Here is a 16,755-nt window from a genome sequence, read left to right on the forward strand (position 1 = left end):
TGTGAATCTCTTTGAGTTATCCTTCAACCAGGTTATCCTGTATTAGACTGAGCCTGAAAATTGCACCTGAGTAAAGATCTTGCTTTACTATGTAATATAATAATGCGCAAATAAAGCTAGATTCAGTAATTAAAACACACCAAAATTGGATGCCATATAAAATATATAAGAACAAAAATGTAGACAAGCTTATCAAAGGATCACCAATGTTCTTTGTCCTTTTTATTATCTTGAAATCAGCCCAGGGGATGGATTCTCAAAACAGCTGAATATAGTACCTGATATACTGTATAACAATGTTTTAGTCAAAGCATCCACAAAAAAGACTGACATACAAGCATATCAATCTCAAATGTTTTATTTTGAAGACAATGCATTTTTGCTTACTTACTTTGCTTGATTTGTGATCCACATTAAAGGTTGCAACTGCTTCCTCAATTTTCTTTCTGCCACTTTTATTTACAACATACTCAGCAAGTTTGTTTGCTAGATATGTCTTCCCTGTGCCACTGGGCCCGCATAATATTATCCTGTGATGTTCCATCAATAAATTAATGTAGCGTTGAGTAATTGGTTTAGGAATGAGTGTGTCAAACACGAAACTGTCCAAACTGTTTTCCTCTAATCCTAGTTAAAAATAAATAATACAATTGTTATTATTATAAATAAAGTAGAATGGTGTAGGAGAAGTCCCTTTGTTAAACTGCAATCATGGTTACAGCGATTCTAGATTAAAAATATCTTGTGCACATTAATCTACAAGTAGCAAGACCAGCAACCATTGGTGTGATTTCCAAATCAATTACGTTAGAAGAATGAATGTAAATTGGCCATAAAATATTGTGGCACATGAATTTCACAAAGCCAGATTATCGCTTTGGAAATTGCTTATGGACTACAGTATGTAACAAATCGTAAATAATTCATCTTCTACTTCAATAATAGCTCTCCTTTCTATAACAAAAATGTCTATCCTTTATTCATAATACCAAAACAATAAAAATTTGAATATTTTTTGTAAGCTTGCAAATGCCTATAACTGTCAAAGAACCAGAACTGTAAATGATATGACATATTAGACAACAGAAAATGACAAAAATATAATAAAAATCAGAACAACAATATAAAGATTATGGAACCTATTTAATTTAAACTCAAATTTTTCTAGTCGAGTTTTAAAGGGGAAAAAAACTTGAATTTTAAGAGAAGCTGCTAACGATTGAATCCAAAAAAGTCAACGGTAGAGGTCTCTTTAATCATTTGAAGATTTTATTGCCTTCACAAATGAGTTTGTTGCGTGACAATTTGAAAAAGTTGCACGATTCTAATTGTTGCAACATTTTTTCGAGTTTTTTCAACCCAACTTTTTCACCCTGATTTCTTTATAAATAAGCAAAATTCATGGATTGGAGTTAGATTGAATTTGTTTTTAATAAAAAAACAGGAAAAAGTCAAGTATGTATGTATCCATATGGGAATACTCTCTGGGAAAAACTATAATCTAAGGGGATACTGTATTCCCATATGCCAGAATATTTGATTTCATTGTAACTTCTCACTATGTTAAACTTTATAATGTTTATAACCTGTATTAGATATCTGTATTACATATTATTTTTGAAGATACAACTATATGACATCCACACTATATAGAGCCCTAACATTGAAGAAAAGGCCACCAGAATGTAATGTATTGGTGGTGCATGTGATCAGTTACAGATAATTAGCAGATTCAGGCATATGGGAGGTACAAAGTACAGTAATGTATAGTATAGTATAGTAATGTAATGTATAGTATAGTGATGTATGGCTTAACCTGCTCCCTTAACTCTTAAACTGGCCTAACACAGGCAGATGTAAGCTGCTGATTTGCCCCTTCAGAACAGGTCAACAGATTATCTGTCTGTGTCTAGACCCTCCCCAAAATATATGGTTGATATAGGCCAGATATTTGTAAAGCAGGATTTGAATATCCTGCCGGGCAAGGAACTTATTTGCATGCTGATGCGGCCCTCTCCCAACGGGCGTTCCATTATGAACACACATTATTTATACAGGTTTTATTTACTATAATAACGTGTAAATCTGCTGGACTGGAATTCAAGTTGAGGATATACTGTAGATGTTTCTTAAATAATTCCTGGAAATGCTTGCACTGTTGCTTAAAGTACTGCTACCAGAACAAATCATACAAATCCGATGAACAGATTTATTTGAGTCCAGAACATGGACAACATCATTTCTTTGAAAACGTTATTTTGATTGCTGTGTATCTGCTCACCTGGTGTTTGAGACATCTTCACTATGTTGACTAAAAAATATATTAAAAATGTTCTCAGTAGGGAACTCTAGCACTGGATTGAAAGGCCAGCCCTGTCCTTACTGCCTGTTATACCCTTACTGCATTTACTGTAACCTGTTCATCTGAATGATGAGAAAGTTAGGGGCAGGTGTGTTTTGCCTACCTGTCTCTCCCTCCTGTCACACCGGTATAGCACTGTTTTCATGAGAAAAGATGCAGGTCTTTGTAGTCATTCCTTAAACTCAGAATGCAAGTGCAAAGTTCTAACAAAAAGTCTGATTGAATCCTTTTTGCACTTTGCACACTATGGTTTGTTACGTAAATTAACCCTTTTATCTACTAAAGAACATTACAAATCCAAATTCACATTTATATTCACATTACATGTTTATAGACATAATGGTGAATATGGCACAGTACAAGCTTTTAGATAAAGGTCATTCTCATTTTGTAGTGTCACCCTTTAACTGTGAATGTTAAAATCTAGCCGGAAGGCTGCACACCCAGGGCCAGAACTAGGGGTAGGAACAGTAGGCATGTGCCTAGGGCACAAAGCAGGGGGGGCACCAGGCATGTACCTTCTCTGCCTCTTACCCCTAGTCCAGTTCTCTCTCTCTTCTCGAACAGCCTTGAGGGACTGTGCAGTCATGGGCATTAGCATGTGTGTGCATTCGCCTTTTCGTGCGTGCATGTGTGCGCTTGCACCTGTTCGACGCCGCGACCAGCCAGGTTGCCTAGGGTGTCTGGTTGGCCTAGCCCAGGGCTGTGAACATCCTGCAGATTCTGCAGTTTTGCAGATTCAAAATTTAGTAACACTTACTAAAGTAGACATGGTATGGAATGACTATTAGCAATCATTATACAAACATAATTCTCAGGGCTCCCATAAAATAAAAGACTGCCCCAGCTCACACACATTTACCTTTAAGGTTCACAGTGATTGTGTTGCTATCTCCTACCAAATATCCACAAGGTAGCATTTCAGGCACTTCAGAATTGTTTGCTCTAACTATATCCCCTATGCGGTAACTGGAGATAGAATCAGAGGTTAAGCCCAAATTAGCAGCAGGATCCACACGGTATATGTATTCCTAAAGAGAAAAATACAATATATCATCATGGGGTTTGATGCAAGAACCCAACTCAAATCGTTTAATTTGGGTTTGATAAAGAACAGAGATTTTGTGGATTAAGTAACAGGCTACAGTACTGGACCTAGTTAACATCGGAAGCATTAGCCAGTTGTCTGCTGAGAATTGTAAAATTTATAGCACTGACACTAAAAAGTACCTGACTGGCAGCCCGGTAGATCTATGCCATTTATCTATGCCATACTGCATGTTGTCTAGCATGAAAAAAATAAAAGAGGCTGATGCCAAAAGGGTTAATGTGAACAAAGTCATTGAAAAATGATCTGTATTCTGCACTAAAGAGAATATGGCCAGAAACAGTTATTTATGTTCAAATTTGGATCAGTGAAAAATGCAAATGCTACTTTCCAACTTAGACCTAAAATGTACTATTTTCTGAAAAGGAAGCTTAGGGTATAGTAAAGGGGAATTTAACCTAAAAATGTGTGTTCCTTTTAATATTCAAAATTTGATTCTGCCTCCCACAAATATGAACTTTAAACTGCAATTAGCAGGCAAGGTGGAACAGAGAGAAAATAATATGAAAGCCAATAGAATAATATCAAGAACGATTATGACAAAACAGATATATGATATGTTATTTCTATCTATGTTTCCTTTCTTATCCATCTACATTATAGTTATAAGGGTCCACAATATGAAAACCTTAATATATCAAGGACAAGAGCAGAAACAGGACAGCTTTTAGACAGATCTGAAGCAAGAACCTGCATACAGCAGCAAGTGACGAGAACACAAAAATAACAAGAAGTGCAGTGTAAAGCCTTGAAGGAAAGAAGAATACATTTGTTGAATATAATATGATGCCTGCAGTGGCATTTGAAGATAGTGGAATAAATTGTGTAGATCTGTCAAGAAACAAAATAAATCTATTTCTGTTTTTTATACAGTGAGAGATTGGTTAAAAAAACATACAAATACTACCTAGGTTAATTACTAATCTACTGGTGTAGATTAAGTTCATAATTGCTTATTATATGTACTAAGTATAAATGTACAAATCAACACAGGTGCTTTGAGGTGTGTTCCAAAGAATAGCAGCACTTTGTCTTATCCATGACAGTCCATCTTTACCCCAGAGGGAGAGTAATGAATGCCGAGTATATAAAAAATACATTAAGACCAAAAGTCCACGTAGAACTGTGTGTTAGAATGTACATCATAGCAACTACATGAATGCTGCATACATAAGTAGTGCTTTATAAAAAAATATGCATTTATAAAACAGAAACTATAATATAGTTTTCAACGAAACTATAATAATTATGACAGTAAAATTTTAAATGCAGACCTCATCGACAATGACATGTGTAATGTCTAGGGATGGGCGAATTTTTTCGTCTTGTTTCGCCACAAAAATGACGCCCATAGACTTGTATGGCGGCGTGCTTCAAAAAAAATTCTAAATGTTTTTGACGCCCATAGACTTTAATGAGCGTCGGTGACATTTTGCGGGTGGCGAATTGTTGGCAAAACGAAACGGGTCAAATTCACCCGTCCCTAGTCATGTCTCCAGTATAAGCTGTCATTACTCATCTTTGACTAACTCCCGCCGCTGGATGCTTGATGTAATTACGCAAGGCCACTTCCTGTATTTATTCTGCACCTTAAGGCTAATGGCAGAATTGCATTTGAACTAATCGGGTTACCGTACTTCCACCATGTGACTCCATTTTACAGCTCATGGTGCGGAAGAAGCACACAGTTTCTATTCCCTCCTCATGGTAGCATCGCTGGTAAGCAAATAAACTCAAATCACCTCCACAGCTGCCAGCACTCCCAGAGACATTGTTGCATAGACATTTGTGCCAACATATATGCCTTGCGTTGCACTTTGTACTTATATATACATTTATATACATTTATATCGCATTGTTCATTGCAATCCGTTTATTCTATTTTCTGTTATTTATTACAGTTTCACCTTTTCCCCTTGCCATCCAGTAAAATCTACGGACTTCAGTTCTCAGTCTCTTTATTGGAGTGTAGGGAGGTTAAGTCGAACTACACACTACCCCAGGGTAAAACGTAGGGAGGACAGAACAACATGGCTTATTTAGGATATAGTTTATTACTACAAAACAGGAGGTTGTTAAACCATAAGTGGAATCGTACCTTAAATAGACGTCTTATAACTGCATCTAGAACGTCCCACTTGGTTTTCCCACTTACTCCAATGGATCCTATTAAATAGAAACGACTTTTTGCATCCTGTAACAAACAAGCACATATATAACATTCTAAAATGAGTATCTTCCATTAAAGACATATATAAAAAAAATCCAGTATAACAATACATAGACAGTACCTTCTTGCGGCCTAATCCTTTATATATGGAGACAACAATTTTAACACTACATCCTTCTTTTTGAAAGGTTCCATCTCTCATATCATCCAGTATGTTTTCTGGAAAAAAAGAAAATGCAAACTTAAAGGACCAGTAACATCCAAAAAAATTTAAAAAAAAATGTGTTAGTATATATAAAAAAAAATGCCAAAATGAAACTTTAAAATAGCATAGCCTTTATTAAGAAATAACTTACCGAAACTCTGCTTCCGCTTCCCTTCAGAAAAGGCAACACGATGAGGCTCCATCATGTGGCGTTCGATTTCTCCTGCCTGGCTATCTCCTATAAGGAAGGCAGAGAGGAGAAATCTAGCGCCGCATGTGGATCGCCTGATCGCTTTCTGAAGAGGATGTTACTGGTCCTTTAAGTAGAAATATTTTCAATAATACTTTGTTTTTAGTCTTTCAGTTGATAATTTCTGCTAATTTCTTGTTACATTTTAACATGATTTTTTATTTAGCTCTTAGTAGATATTGATTCCCAAATTCAGCATATGGTTTATAATCATGTAAGTGATTTACCATTATTCAGGATTTAGTTAGTGATGTATAAGAAATAGAAGTTGGCAATATATTAGTGAACTTCCAGTTCAACATAAATCCATTCGCAGCTGTATTGGCTTACTAATAAATGAAACAATGAAATAAACCACATGCAATGTAAAGCTATATAATATATACATGTACATGCACTAAAACCAATTATCAGTGAGCATCATCCTCAAATGTATTAAAATTGTTAATTAAGATGAACACTAAGACAATAGGAAGCATTATTTAACATACATACAACATAGAGAAAATAACTACTAATTTACCTGCTGTGGAATGATCTGAAACATTAAGATTATTTAAAGAGAGTCCCAAGGACTGACGTGAGGAAGATGAAGTGCAACTTGAGGATTCTGAAGAAGGTCTAACTGTTTTTCCTGGACTGCTTGTTTCTGCTTTTAATCTATCATTTTCTGTTTTTAATATTTCAATTTCATTCTATAAATTAAAACATATAGATATCACAGGTAAACTTCAGACTTACAGTATTTAAAGTGGCTCACCAAATTTATATGGCACATTTTTATATATTACCAATAATACATTCTTGTTCATTGCAATATACATTGTACAGCAAACATTTCAACATAGTAAATACTCAAAGTAAAAGCCAAGGAAACAAACTTCTTTGCTTTTAACAAAAATAAGTATTACAATCATTCATGATTTATGATTTCAAAACACAATAAAATGCACATATAAGGGGCAAAGCCTCTATTAAGGGAATAGTAAATACTACTACTACCTGATAAATAATCTCCATAGATTAACCATTTTCAAGGCAAGACTTCAACCAATGTAACCGATTTGGTTGTGAATCGTTTCTACTTACATTACACTAATAATCACTTGACCAATGCTGGAGTACTTTACACAGATTAATTTTGCTAAAAAATTTTTATATGTTTGTGAAGTCTAAAATGAAGAGTCCTCTATAATTTTTTTTGGGTGGGGGATCAAATAGTATTATAATAAAAAAATAAATAAAAAAGCAATCAGTTAAGTTTGCATAATTGATTAAATAGGTGCACCTGCATGCTTTGCCAAAACTGTTAGCATTGGATACAGAAAATATGTCCCTGTGGGGGTTTACTAACTACTCCTGCCTTGATCTTTACTACTAAAAGGTAGTAACTTCTCTTCCTTCATCCTTTTTTAGCTTGTTCTGTTAGTAAAATATTACAAATAATACAAACCTGCATGCGGTTCATTGCTTCTCTGATTTGGTCAAGATGATGTGCTGAGCTGAGAGCCTCAAGACGTATGTCAGTTAGTTTCAGCTCCTTTTCTCTGAGTTCACCTTTAAGCTGCAAGATAATTTCAGCCTCAGCTTCTGTGCATTCACAAATCCTTAAAGAAATTTAAACCAGATTGAATATTTTGGAATTGCTTTCATTTGGTATATTGTAATACATGTAATAACCAATTAAAAAACACTTGATTACTTTATTTGTAGAGTAAAACTCTGTATAATATAAGTATAGATAGTGACAGTGAAGAACTTATTACTGCAACATCATCTTTTTTTTTAGAGTCAGTGTAGAAAAAGAGTGAGATTATGATTCAAAATCTTAGTACTAGTATATGGTTTTCTGTTTTGTATAGGTAAAAGTGCCTATTGAGTGCTTTGCTACATGGGTTCAAATTGCTACTCTAATAATTTAGACTATGCATAGCACATTTGCTAATACAGGTATGGGACCTGTTATGCAGAATGATTGGGAATGCTTGGGTTTTCTGGATAATGGATCTGGAAACAGACCGGGGGGTGGGGTAGGTTTGCTTCTTTCTCCTCGCTATATTTTTAAAGTTCTTCTACCTGTTCCTTCCTTATCATTCTCCTCATTTGAGGCTCATTGCATTAGGCTCTTTTCTCCTGTTTCACTCTGCATTGCTGTTATATATCGACCACCAGGACCAACCACACAATTTTTGGACAACTTTGCTGCCTGGCTTCCTTACTTTCTTTCATCTAACACCCCATCCATCATTCTAGGTGACTTTAATATACACCTTAACAATCCTTCTGTTTCTAAACTTCTTTCGCTAACATCCTCCCTAGGCTTATCTCTGTGCTCAGACTCCCCCTCTCACTCCAATGGTAACGCTCTGGGTCTCATATTTACCAGACTCTGTTCAACCACTAATTTTACTAACTCACCATTTCCCCTCTCTGATCACAATATGATCACATTTAAACTCTCACTAACTCTCTCCTCACCCCTGCTATTCCCCAAACACATACCTTCCATGACTTGCAAGCTCTAGATGTGTTGCATCTCTCTTCTTCCTTTGACTCTCTTCACTCTAATATCTCAGCCATCTCTTGTCCTAATGTGGCTACCTCTGTCTACTACACTCTCACCACTGCCCTTAATGAGCTTGTGTCTGCAAAAACTAAACGTGCTAGATCCAAACCACTTTAACCATGGCATACTACTCAAACAAAAGTGCTCCAAAGACACTTACGTGCACTTGAGCTGGGGCAAATCCTGCTTAGAATCAGACTTCTGGAGCTACAAATCTGCCCTACGCACCTATAACCCCAGCATTTCCCAAGCTAAACAAACATACTTTACTTCACTCATTAACTTCCTTTCTAAAAAAACAGCACAATTTTTCTCCACCTTTAACACTCTTTTTTCCCCTTCTCTACCCCCTCCATGCCCACCTATCTCTGCTCAAGATATTGCAAAGCACTTCAAAAACAAAATTGACACTATCAGAAGTAACATTACTCTACTCAACCCCACTAGACTTCCATTATCCTCCCTCCACACTCCCCAGTCTCTCCTGTGCTGCATCACCACTGTCACTGATGAGGAAGTTTTGAATTGCTCTCAACAGGAATCTTTCCTTCTGCTAACTTTCATCTCTAAACAACTTGAGTGCCTAGTCTACAACCGACTAACCTCATTCCTCTCTGACAATAACCTGCTGGACCCCCTACAATCTGGCTTTAAGCAACTCTCCACTGAATCTTCCCGAACCCGACTAACTAATGACCTTTTACCAGCTAAAGCCATCAATCACTTCTCACTACTAATACTGCTTGATCTCTCTGCTGCATTTGACACTGTGTACCATCCTCTTCTTCTCAAGTACCTTCAGTGTCTCCTACAATGTAGTAACATCTTCTCCCATTCCTCTTTTTGTTGAGGTTCCTCAAGGCTCTGTCCTAGGCTCCTTATTATTCTCCCTCTATACTTCCCCCCCCTTAGCAAACTAATCAACTCGTATGGTTTTCACTACCACCTCTATGCTGATGACACTCAGATCTATCTCTCATCTCCTGATCTCAACCCAGAAATCCTAACTCGGGTCTCTTCCTGCCTGTCCGCTATCTCTTCTTGGATGTTGCAACGCTACCTTAAATGAAACCTCTCTAAAACAGAAATGGTTCTCTTTCCTCCAACTAACACCATTAACATCCCGGAAGTATCCATCATAGCTAACAATTCCACTATCACCCCATCTCTCCAGGCCCAGTGCCTTGGAGTTATCCTAGATTATGTCCTGTCCTTCACTCCTCATATCCAGTCACTTATTAAATCATGTCACTTCCACCTAAGGAACATCCAAAATACGATCATTTGTCACCCAAGATGCTGCCAAAATCCCTACACTGGCTTCCGCTAAAATTCAAATTATTGACCCTGACATTCAAAGCACTTCATAACTCTACCCCACCCTACATCTCTGAACTCATCTCTATATACTCACCCAACCACTTACTACACTCCTCTACTGACCTGCTACTCAACTCTTTCTCATTACCTCCTCACATGCTCGCATTTAAGACTTTGCAAGGGCTGCATCCCTCCTCTGGAATTCTCTCCCCCAGTCTGTCCGACTTTCTCCCAACCTTCCTGCTTTCAAAAGATCTCTTAAAATGCACTTCTTTAGAGAAGCCTACCCTCACTCTGCTTAACTACCAAATACAATACCACATACAGTACTACAATTCTCACTCACTTAATTCTGATCTTGCCCACTCCAACACGCTGTGTCTTATTCCCTTCCCTTTAAATTGTAAGCTCTTTTGCACAGGACCTTCCTCACCTTTTGTACGGTATTGATTGTGATGTATGTAACTCCATATATTTTATTTATGTAATTAATGTGATTTAGTAGTAAAAACACATTTACTTTACAGAACTGTGAAGTATGCTGGCGCTATATGAATACATTTTAATAAATAATAAATAAATAGTATAAAAGCAGAAGAAACAAGCTTCCTTGCTTATTACAAAAATAAGTATTGAAAAACAGCTAACAGGATAAAATGCATATGTAAGGATGCATCAATACTGTATATTATAGTTAGAGAAAATAATACTAAATATAAACAAATATTGTTAAAGATTTTCACATACACGCTCACAATATCTCATGAATAAGAACAATACAATGCTGAAAAAATACTTTAAAGTTCTGAATTTAAAGTTTAAAACAAAACAAAAAAGTAGGGGACATTTTAAATAACAGTATCTTACAGATAAGAGAAGTAAAATATTTACTGAATACATATACTATACAGAACAAATAAAAGAATATACATAAAATTCTGTTGAACATTGACATGAAAATTCAACCTTGTAAATCCATATTCAGAGTATAAATCATACTGTACTTCCAGAGTAATCCTGTAACTATATGACCTCTCAGCCAAGTAGCTTCATCTCAGGCAAATTGCCATGGTGCAATAAAACTTATTGAGGCAGGTGTTGGATTCAGGGTGCCAAGTGGTTATGAAATCACCTTAATCCAAACATTATGGTGCCATGAAACTCATTAGGAAAGTGTTAATCAAGTTAATTTTGATATATACCATTACTAGATTTATCATGATCTGGATAAATAAAAAGTACCCTTCACAGACAATAAGTTAGGTTAAGATAAATTAGTGCTGTAAAAAAATTATTTGTGGTGGGGGAAATTAAGTTATATGGTTAAATCAACTTCCATTCTTTTTCAAACCAACAGTACTTTCAGACTAGCTATTTTTAAATACTTTTTCACAATCTGGCAGAGTGACAGAGCAAATATGACAGGGAAGCATAGCAATGTAGAGGTAATAACTCCACAGACTTTGACAGAGAATGATGCATTAAAAATTATTTGAAACATTATTTTTTCATTACCATTAAATAATTTAACTCTAGAAATTTTCCCAAATGTGTCACTGTTTTCTAATTCTTTAACTTAAGTAAAAGGATACAAAAACTGCAGATCTTCCTAGACACTTGCCTTATGATAAATTCCCCAGAATATTAAAGATTTTCTCTGCATTTCATTTGGTCAACTTATAAAATTTAGTGCAGATTTAAAATTCAGGTTTCACAACCATTTTGATGTTTTACACAGCCTCCTCTGTGCCTCTCTATAACTTAAAATACACTTTTGAACATGTTAAAATGGTTTAAAATTCTATGCTTCCATTGTAAATTGTATATAATTGTATATATGTATATATACATATATATATATATATATATATATATATATATATATATATATATATATATATATATATATATATATATATATATATATATATATATATACACACACACAGTTAGGTCCATAAATATTTGGACAGACAACTTTTTTTTTTAAATTTTGGTTCTGTACATTACCACAATGAATTTTAAATGAAACGAAATGTGAGGAACTGAAGCCTTTTTAAACAATCACTTCATTTCAGGGGCCTCAAAAGTAATTGGACAAATTAAAAAAACTGAAAATAAAATGTTCATTTCTAATACTTGGTTGAAAGCCCTTTGCTGGCAATGACAGTCTGAAATCTTGATCTCATGGGTTGCCTCCTTTTTAATGCTCTACCAGGCCTTTACTAGCAGCGGTTTTCAGTTGTTGTTTGTTTGTGGGTCTTTCTGTCCTAAGTTTAGTCTTCATCAAGTGAAATGCATGTTCAATTGGGTTCAGATCAGGTGACTGATTTGGCCATTCAAGAATATTCCACTTCTTTGCTTTAATAAACTCTTGGGTTGCTTTGGCTGTATGTTTTGGGTCATTGTCCATCTGTATTATGAAACGCCTCCCAATCAATTTGACTGCATTTAGCTGGATTTGAGCAGACAGTATGTCTCTGAACACCTCAGAATTCATTCGGCTGCTTCTGTCCTGTGTCACATTATGGATAAACACTAGTGTCCCAGTGCCACTGGCAGCCATGCATGCCCAAGCCATCACACTGCCTCCGCCATGTTTTATAGATGATGTGGTATGCTTTGGATCATGAGCTGTTCGACACCTTCTACATACTTTTTTCTTGCTATCATTCTGGTAGAGGTTGATCTTGGTTTCATCTGTCCAAAGAATGTTTTTCCAGAACTGTGCTGGCTTTTTTAGATGTTTTTTTTTTACAAAGTCCAATCTAGCATTTCTATTCTTGATGCTTCTGAGTGGCTTGCACCTTGCAGTGAACCCTCTGTATTTACTTTCAAGCAGTCTTCTCTTTATGGTAGACTTGGATATCAATACGCCTACCTCCTGGAGAGTGGTGTTCACTTGCTTGGCTGTTGTGAAGGGGTTTCTCTTCACCATGGAAATGATTCTGCAATTATCCACCACTGTTGTCTTCTGTGGATGTCCAGGTCTTTTTGCGTTGCTAAGTTCACCAGTGCTTTCTTTCTTTCTGCAGATTTTCTCAGATGGGTTTTTACTGTTTTTGCAGCTTAAAGGTGGCTTGTTTCACCTGCATGGAGAGCTCCTTTGACCGTATGTTGTCACAATCTTCCATATACAAGCACCCCCCACACACACACACACTCAAATCAATTACAGGGCTTTTATCTGATTCATTGATAGACATAACAAATGAATGGCCCATACTTGCCTATGAAATATTCTTTGAGTCAATTGTCCAATTACTTTTGAACCCCTGGTCCAATTACTTTTGAGCCCCTGAAATGAAGTGATTGTTTTTAAAAAAAAATAAAAAAGGCTTTAGTTCCTCACATTTTTATGTAATCTTTTTTGTTCAACCCACTGAATTAAAGCTGAAAGTCTGCAGTTCAACTGCATTTGAGTTGTTTCATTTAAAATTCATTGTGGTAATGTACAGAACCAAAATTAGAAAAAAACGTTGTCTGTCCAAATATATATTTTAAAATATGATCATGTAAAGTGCAAGGCACTCACAGGACTTTAAAATATGGTGAAAAGAGATAAAGTGTATTTATTCTTCCAACGTTTTGGTCTTCATTGAGATCTTTGTCAAGGTCCTTGGAAGAATCGTTGGAAGAATAAATAAACGTTATCTCTTTTCACCATATTTTAAAGTTCTGTGAGTGCCTTGCTTTACATGATATTCTATGACTTTTCTGTAGTGTGCACACAGGCATTTTCTCCAATAAGTGAATGCAGCTATTTTTCATTTTAAAATATTTGTCTGGCTTATTTGTTATGTGTTCTTTTATTGTTTCACTTGGGTCTTAAGTGCTTTAATTCATGCAAAGCCCTTAGCCTCCACACAATTTCAGTCACATGCACCACACTACATTTTACCGAGATCTATGCTTGTAGATCACATGGCCATTTTGCCGTTTCTTTGGTACCCAGAATAAAGATGACCTGAATTTACACAACAGACAGACAAATATTTAATTGAATAAATGTGTACTAAAACTAAACAGTTTAATAAAAAATAAAAATACAAAACAAAAAAATATTTATGTGAACCAAGTATATAATTCAATGGCATTTATACAAACCACTTTTATTGACCTTGCTAGAATTTAAAGCAGCAAATTTATAACGGTATATAAAAAATGTAACGTCTATATGTTGACAACTGAAATAAAGGATTGTAATGTCTGTATGTTGACAACTGAAAGAAATGATTTCATTCAGGAAGCAAAGAATATGTAGAGTATTAAAGTAGTGTTACTTAATTCTGTTCAGCTGACAGAATGCAGGTAAAATGATTTTGTGTTCTATAGGTCTGAATAACATGGTAACTTACTCTGTGCTAGATTGGGATGGTTTCAGTGATGATGAACCTGCATCATCTGAAGTGTGCTGTAATTTTGGCGAGGAGGGCACAGATGAATCTGTGAGTTCTTCAATATCTGAATGGGAAGACGGAGGTTTGTTCGACTTTTTCTTGCCAAATGCTTGTTTGAAAGAACTTCGCAACTGAAAAGAAAGTAAATAATTGTAAGGCAACATTTTACTTGCGCCAAATGTGATTTTGTTCAGTATAGTTTTAGTTTGCTCAGTAAAAGCGAAATGCAGTACACCAGTTAAATTAGAGACAATAACATAAATCAATAAGTATTATTACAGGATTAGGATCTATTATCTGGGAACACATTACTCAGAAATCTGTGAAATATGGTAATATCAATTCCAAGTGTCCTACTCAAACATTTTGTAATTTTGCAACATTATCTTGTACTTGATGTAACTAAGCTGATGCACATCTATAATTGGCCAGTATAATGACTTTCAAAACTGTGAAAACAGTATACGGTTTTTATTGCTAAAAGAGATAATGATACCAAAAATTAAACCTTTTAATATCTACCATAACATTGTCTTTGCATGCTTTTTATAATTCTGCCATAAAAGTATTTTTTACATACATTATTATGTATTATTTATATGTATTATTTATTTTACATACATTACATTACATCTGATAGCCCATGATTCTTTATGAGGAGGCTATAGGTAACATGACCTAGAGGTAACTTTTAATGTAGATTCATGTTTTGAAGGGCAGTTATTTAGTGTTGGTATCACTTGAAATTAAAATGGGCAAATATAAAAATTATGTTAAAGTATGTTATGCGTGGAGGTAATTAAAGACTTAATCAGTAAAGGAGCAAAACAAGCGAGTACCTGGAGATACGTTCAGAGATGTAGGTTGGGGCAGAGTAATGCACTGCTTTGAATGTCAGGGTCATCCATTTGAATTTTGTTCTAAAGGTTTGGGAAGTCAGTGCAGGACTGACAAAGGAGGATTGGTTGCTGAGAAGTATAAGCATGGAGGGGTGCAAGTCTTTGGAGAGGCAGTTGAGTTACAGTAGTCAATGTGTGATAGGATAAGAGAGTTAATCAGAATTTCTGGTGGCCCCTTGGGTCATAAACAATCGTATTTTGAAAATATTTCTTAGGTGATAGCTGCAATCAAACCCCAATGTACATGAAAATATTGGATGATAATGGAGTTGTTAACTGTAATAGACACTTCTGGGATGTTATGGTTGTTGGATAGGGAAACGAGTACCATTTCTGTTTTGGAGATGTTTAATTTAAGGTAGCATTGGGACATCCAGGTAGAGATCACAAACAAGCAAGAAAAGACCTTTAAGTAAAGACATCTGGGTTGAGATTAGGAAAGGAGAGATAAATTTGAGTTTAATCAGCATAGAGTTGGTATTGGAGACCAGATGAGTTGATTTGTTTGGAGAGAGAGAGAGAGAGAGAGAGAGAGAGAGAGAGAGAGAGAGAGAGAGAGAGAGAGAGAGAGGAGAGAGAGAGAGAGAAAGAGAGAGAGAGAGAGAGAGAGACAAGGGACATAGGACAGAGCCTTGAGGAACCCTAACAGAGAGGTAAGGAAGAAAATGTTAGTCCATTGTAAGGAACAATGAAAGAGCAATTTGATAGGATGGAGGAAAACCAGGAAAGGGCAGTATTACAAAGAATGAAGGAACTGGAAGGGACTGGACTGGATTGTAAACAATTAGGGGCACATTTACTATGGGTCGAATATCGAGGGTTAATTCGACCATCGAAGTAAAATCCTTCGACTTCGAATATCGAAGTCGAAGGATTTACCACATTTCCTTCGATTGAATTACAATCGGTCGAACGATTAAATCCTTTGAATCGAACTATTCCAAGGATTTTAATCCATCAATCGAACGAAATTCCTCAAATCAAAAAAAACCTTGGAAAGCCTATGGGGACCTTCTTTGACTATCGAATGGTCGAATAGTCGAATGATTTTTAGTTCAAATCATTCTACTCAAAGTCTTAGTCGAAGGTCAAAGTAGCCAGTTTGATGGTCGAAGTAGCCAAAAAAAGCTTCGAAATTCAAAGTTTTTTTTATTCTAATCCTTCACTCGAACTTAGTAAATGTGCCCCTTAGTGTTATTTTAGAGTCAGCTGAGAGCAGTTTCTGTGGAATGTTGTTGCCTAAAGTCAGATCATAGGGGGGTATAGGTGGTTATGATCACAGAGAATTCAAATTCAGTTAATTTCATTGGGTTTGTTAATTTAAGAATGTTATACATTTATTAGGAAGTACCAGAATAAATATAAAACATATAAATATATCAGTGTTTGTTCTCTTTTGCCTTTTGTTACTACATGTATACATTCAGTTAAGTTGTGTAATAATTATAACAATATTATAATGTATTATTATATAC

General features: G+C 35.5%; 1 protein-coding gene across 6 annotated transcripts in view; it reads right to left on the reverse strand.

Annotated features, from left to right (window-relative positions):
* The window catches only part of nav3.S (neuron navigator 3 S homeolog), a 386,349-nt gene that overhangs the window by 13,200 nt on the left and 356,394 nt on the right, over positions 1-16,755 (reverse strand). For 5 of the 6 annotated variants that reach the window (XM_018255933.2, XM_041588590.1, XM_041588591.1 and 2 more), the window contains 7 exons: positions 14,340-14,512; positions 7,549-7,702; positions 6,619-6,790; positions 5,762-5,859; positions 5,569-5,664; positions 3,225-3,393; positions 392-627 (listed from right to left, as the gene is read on the reverse strand). In XM_018255933.2, coding sequence (XP_018111422.1) covers positions 392-627; positions 3,225-3,393; positions 5,569-5,664; positions 5,762-5,859; positions 6,619-6,790; positions 7,549-7,702; positions 14,340-14,512 — 1,098 coding nt within the window. Of the gene's footprint in view, positions 1-391; positions 628-3,224; positions 3,394-5,568; positions 5,665-5,761; positions 5,860-6,618; positions 6,791-7,548; positions 7,703-13,882; positions 13,949-14,339; positions 14,513-16,755 lie in introns of all 6 variants that reach the window. The other variant, XM_018255927.2, reaches the window with a different exon arrangement.

Source organism: Xenopus laevis, chromosome 3S, assembly GCF_017654675.1.
Source record: "Xenopus laevis strain J_2021 chromosome 3S, Xenopus_laevis_v10.1, whole genome shotgun sequence".
NCBI classification, from domain to species: domain Eukaryota; kingdom Metazoa; phylum Chordata; class Amphibia; order Anura; family Pipidae; genus Xenopus; species Xenopus laevis.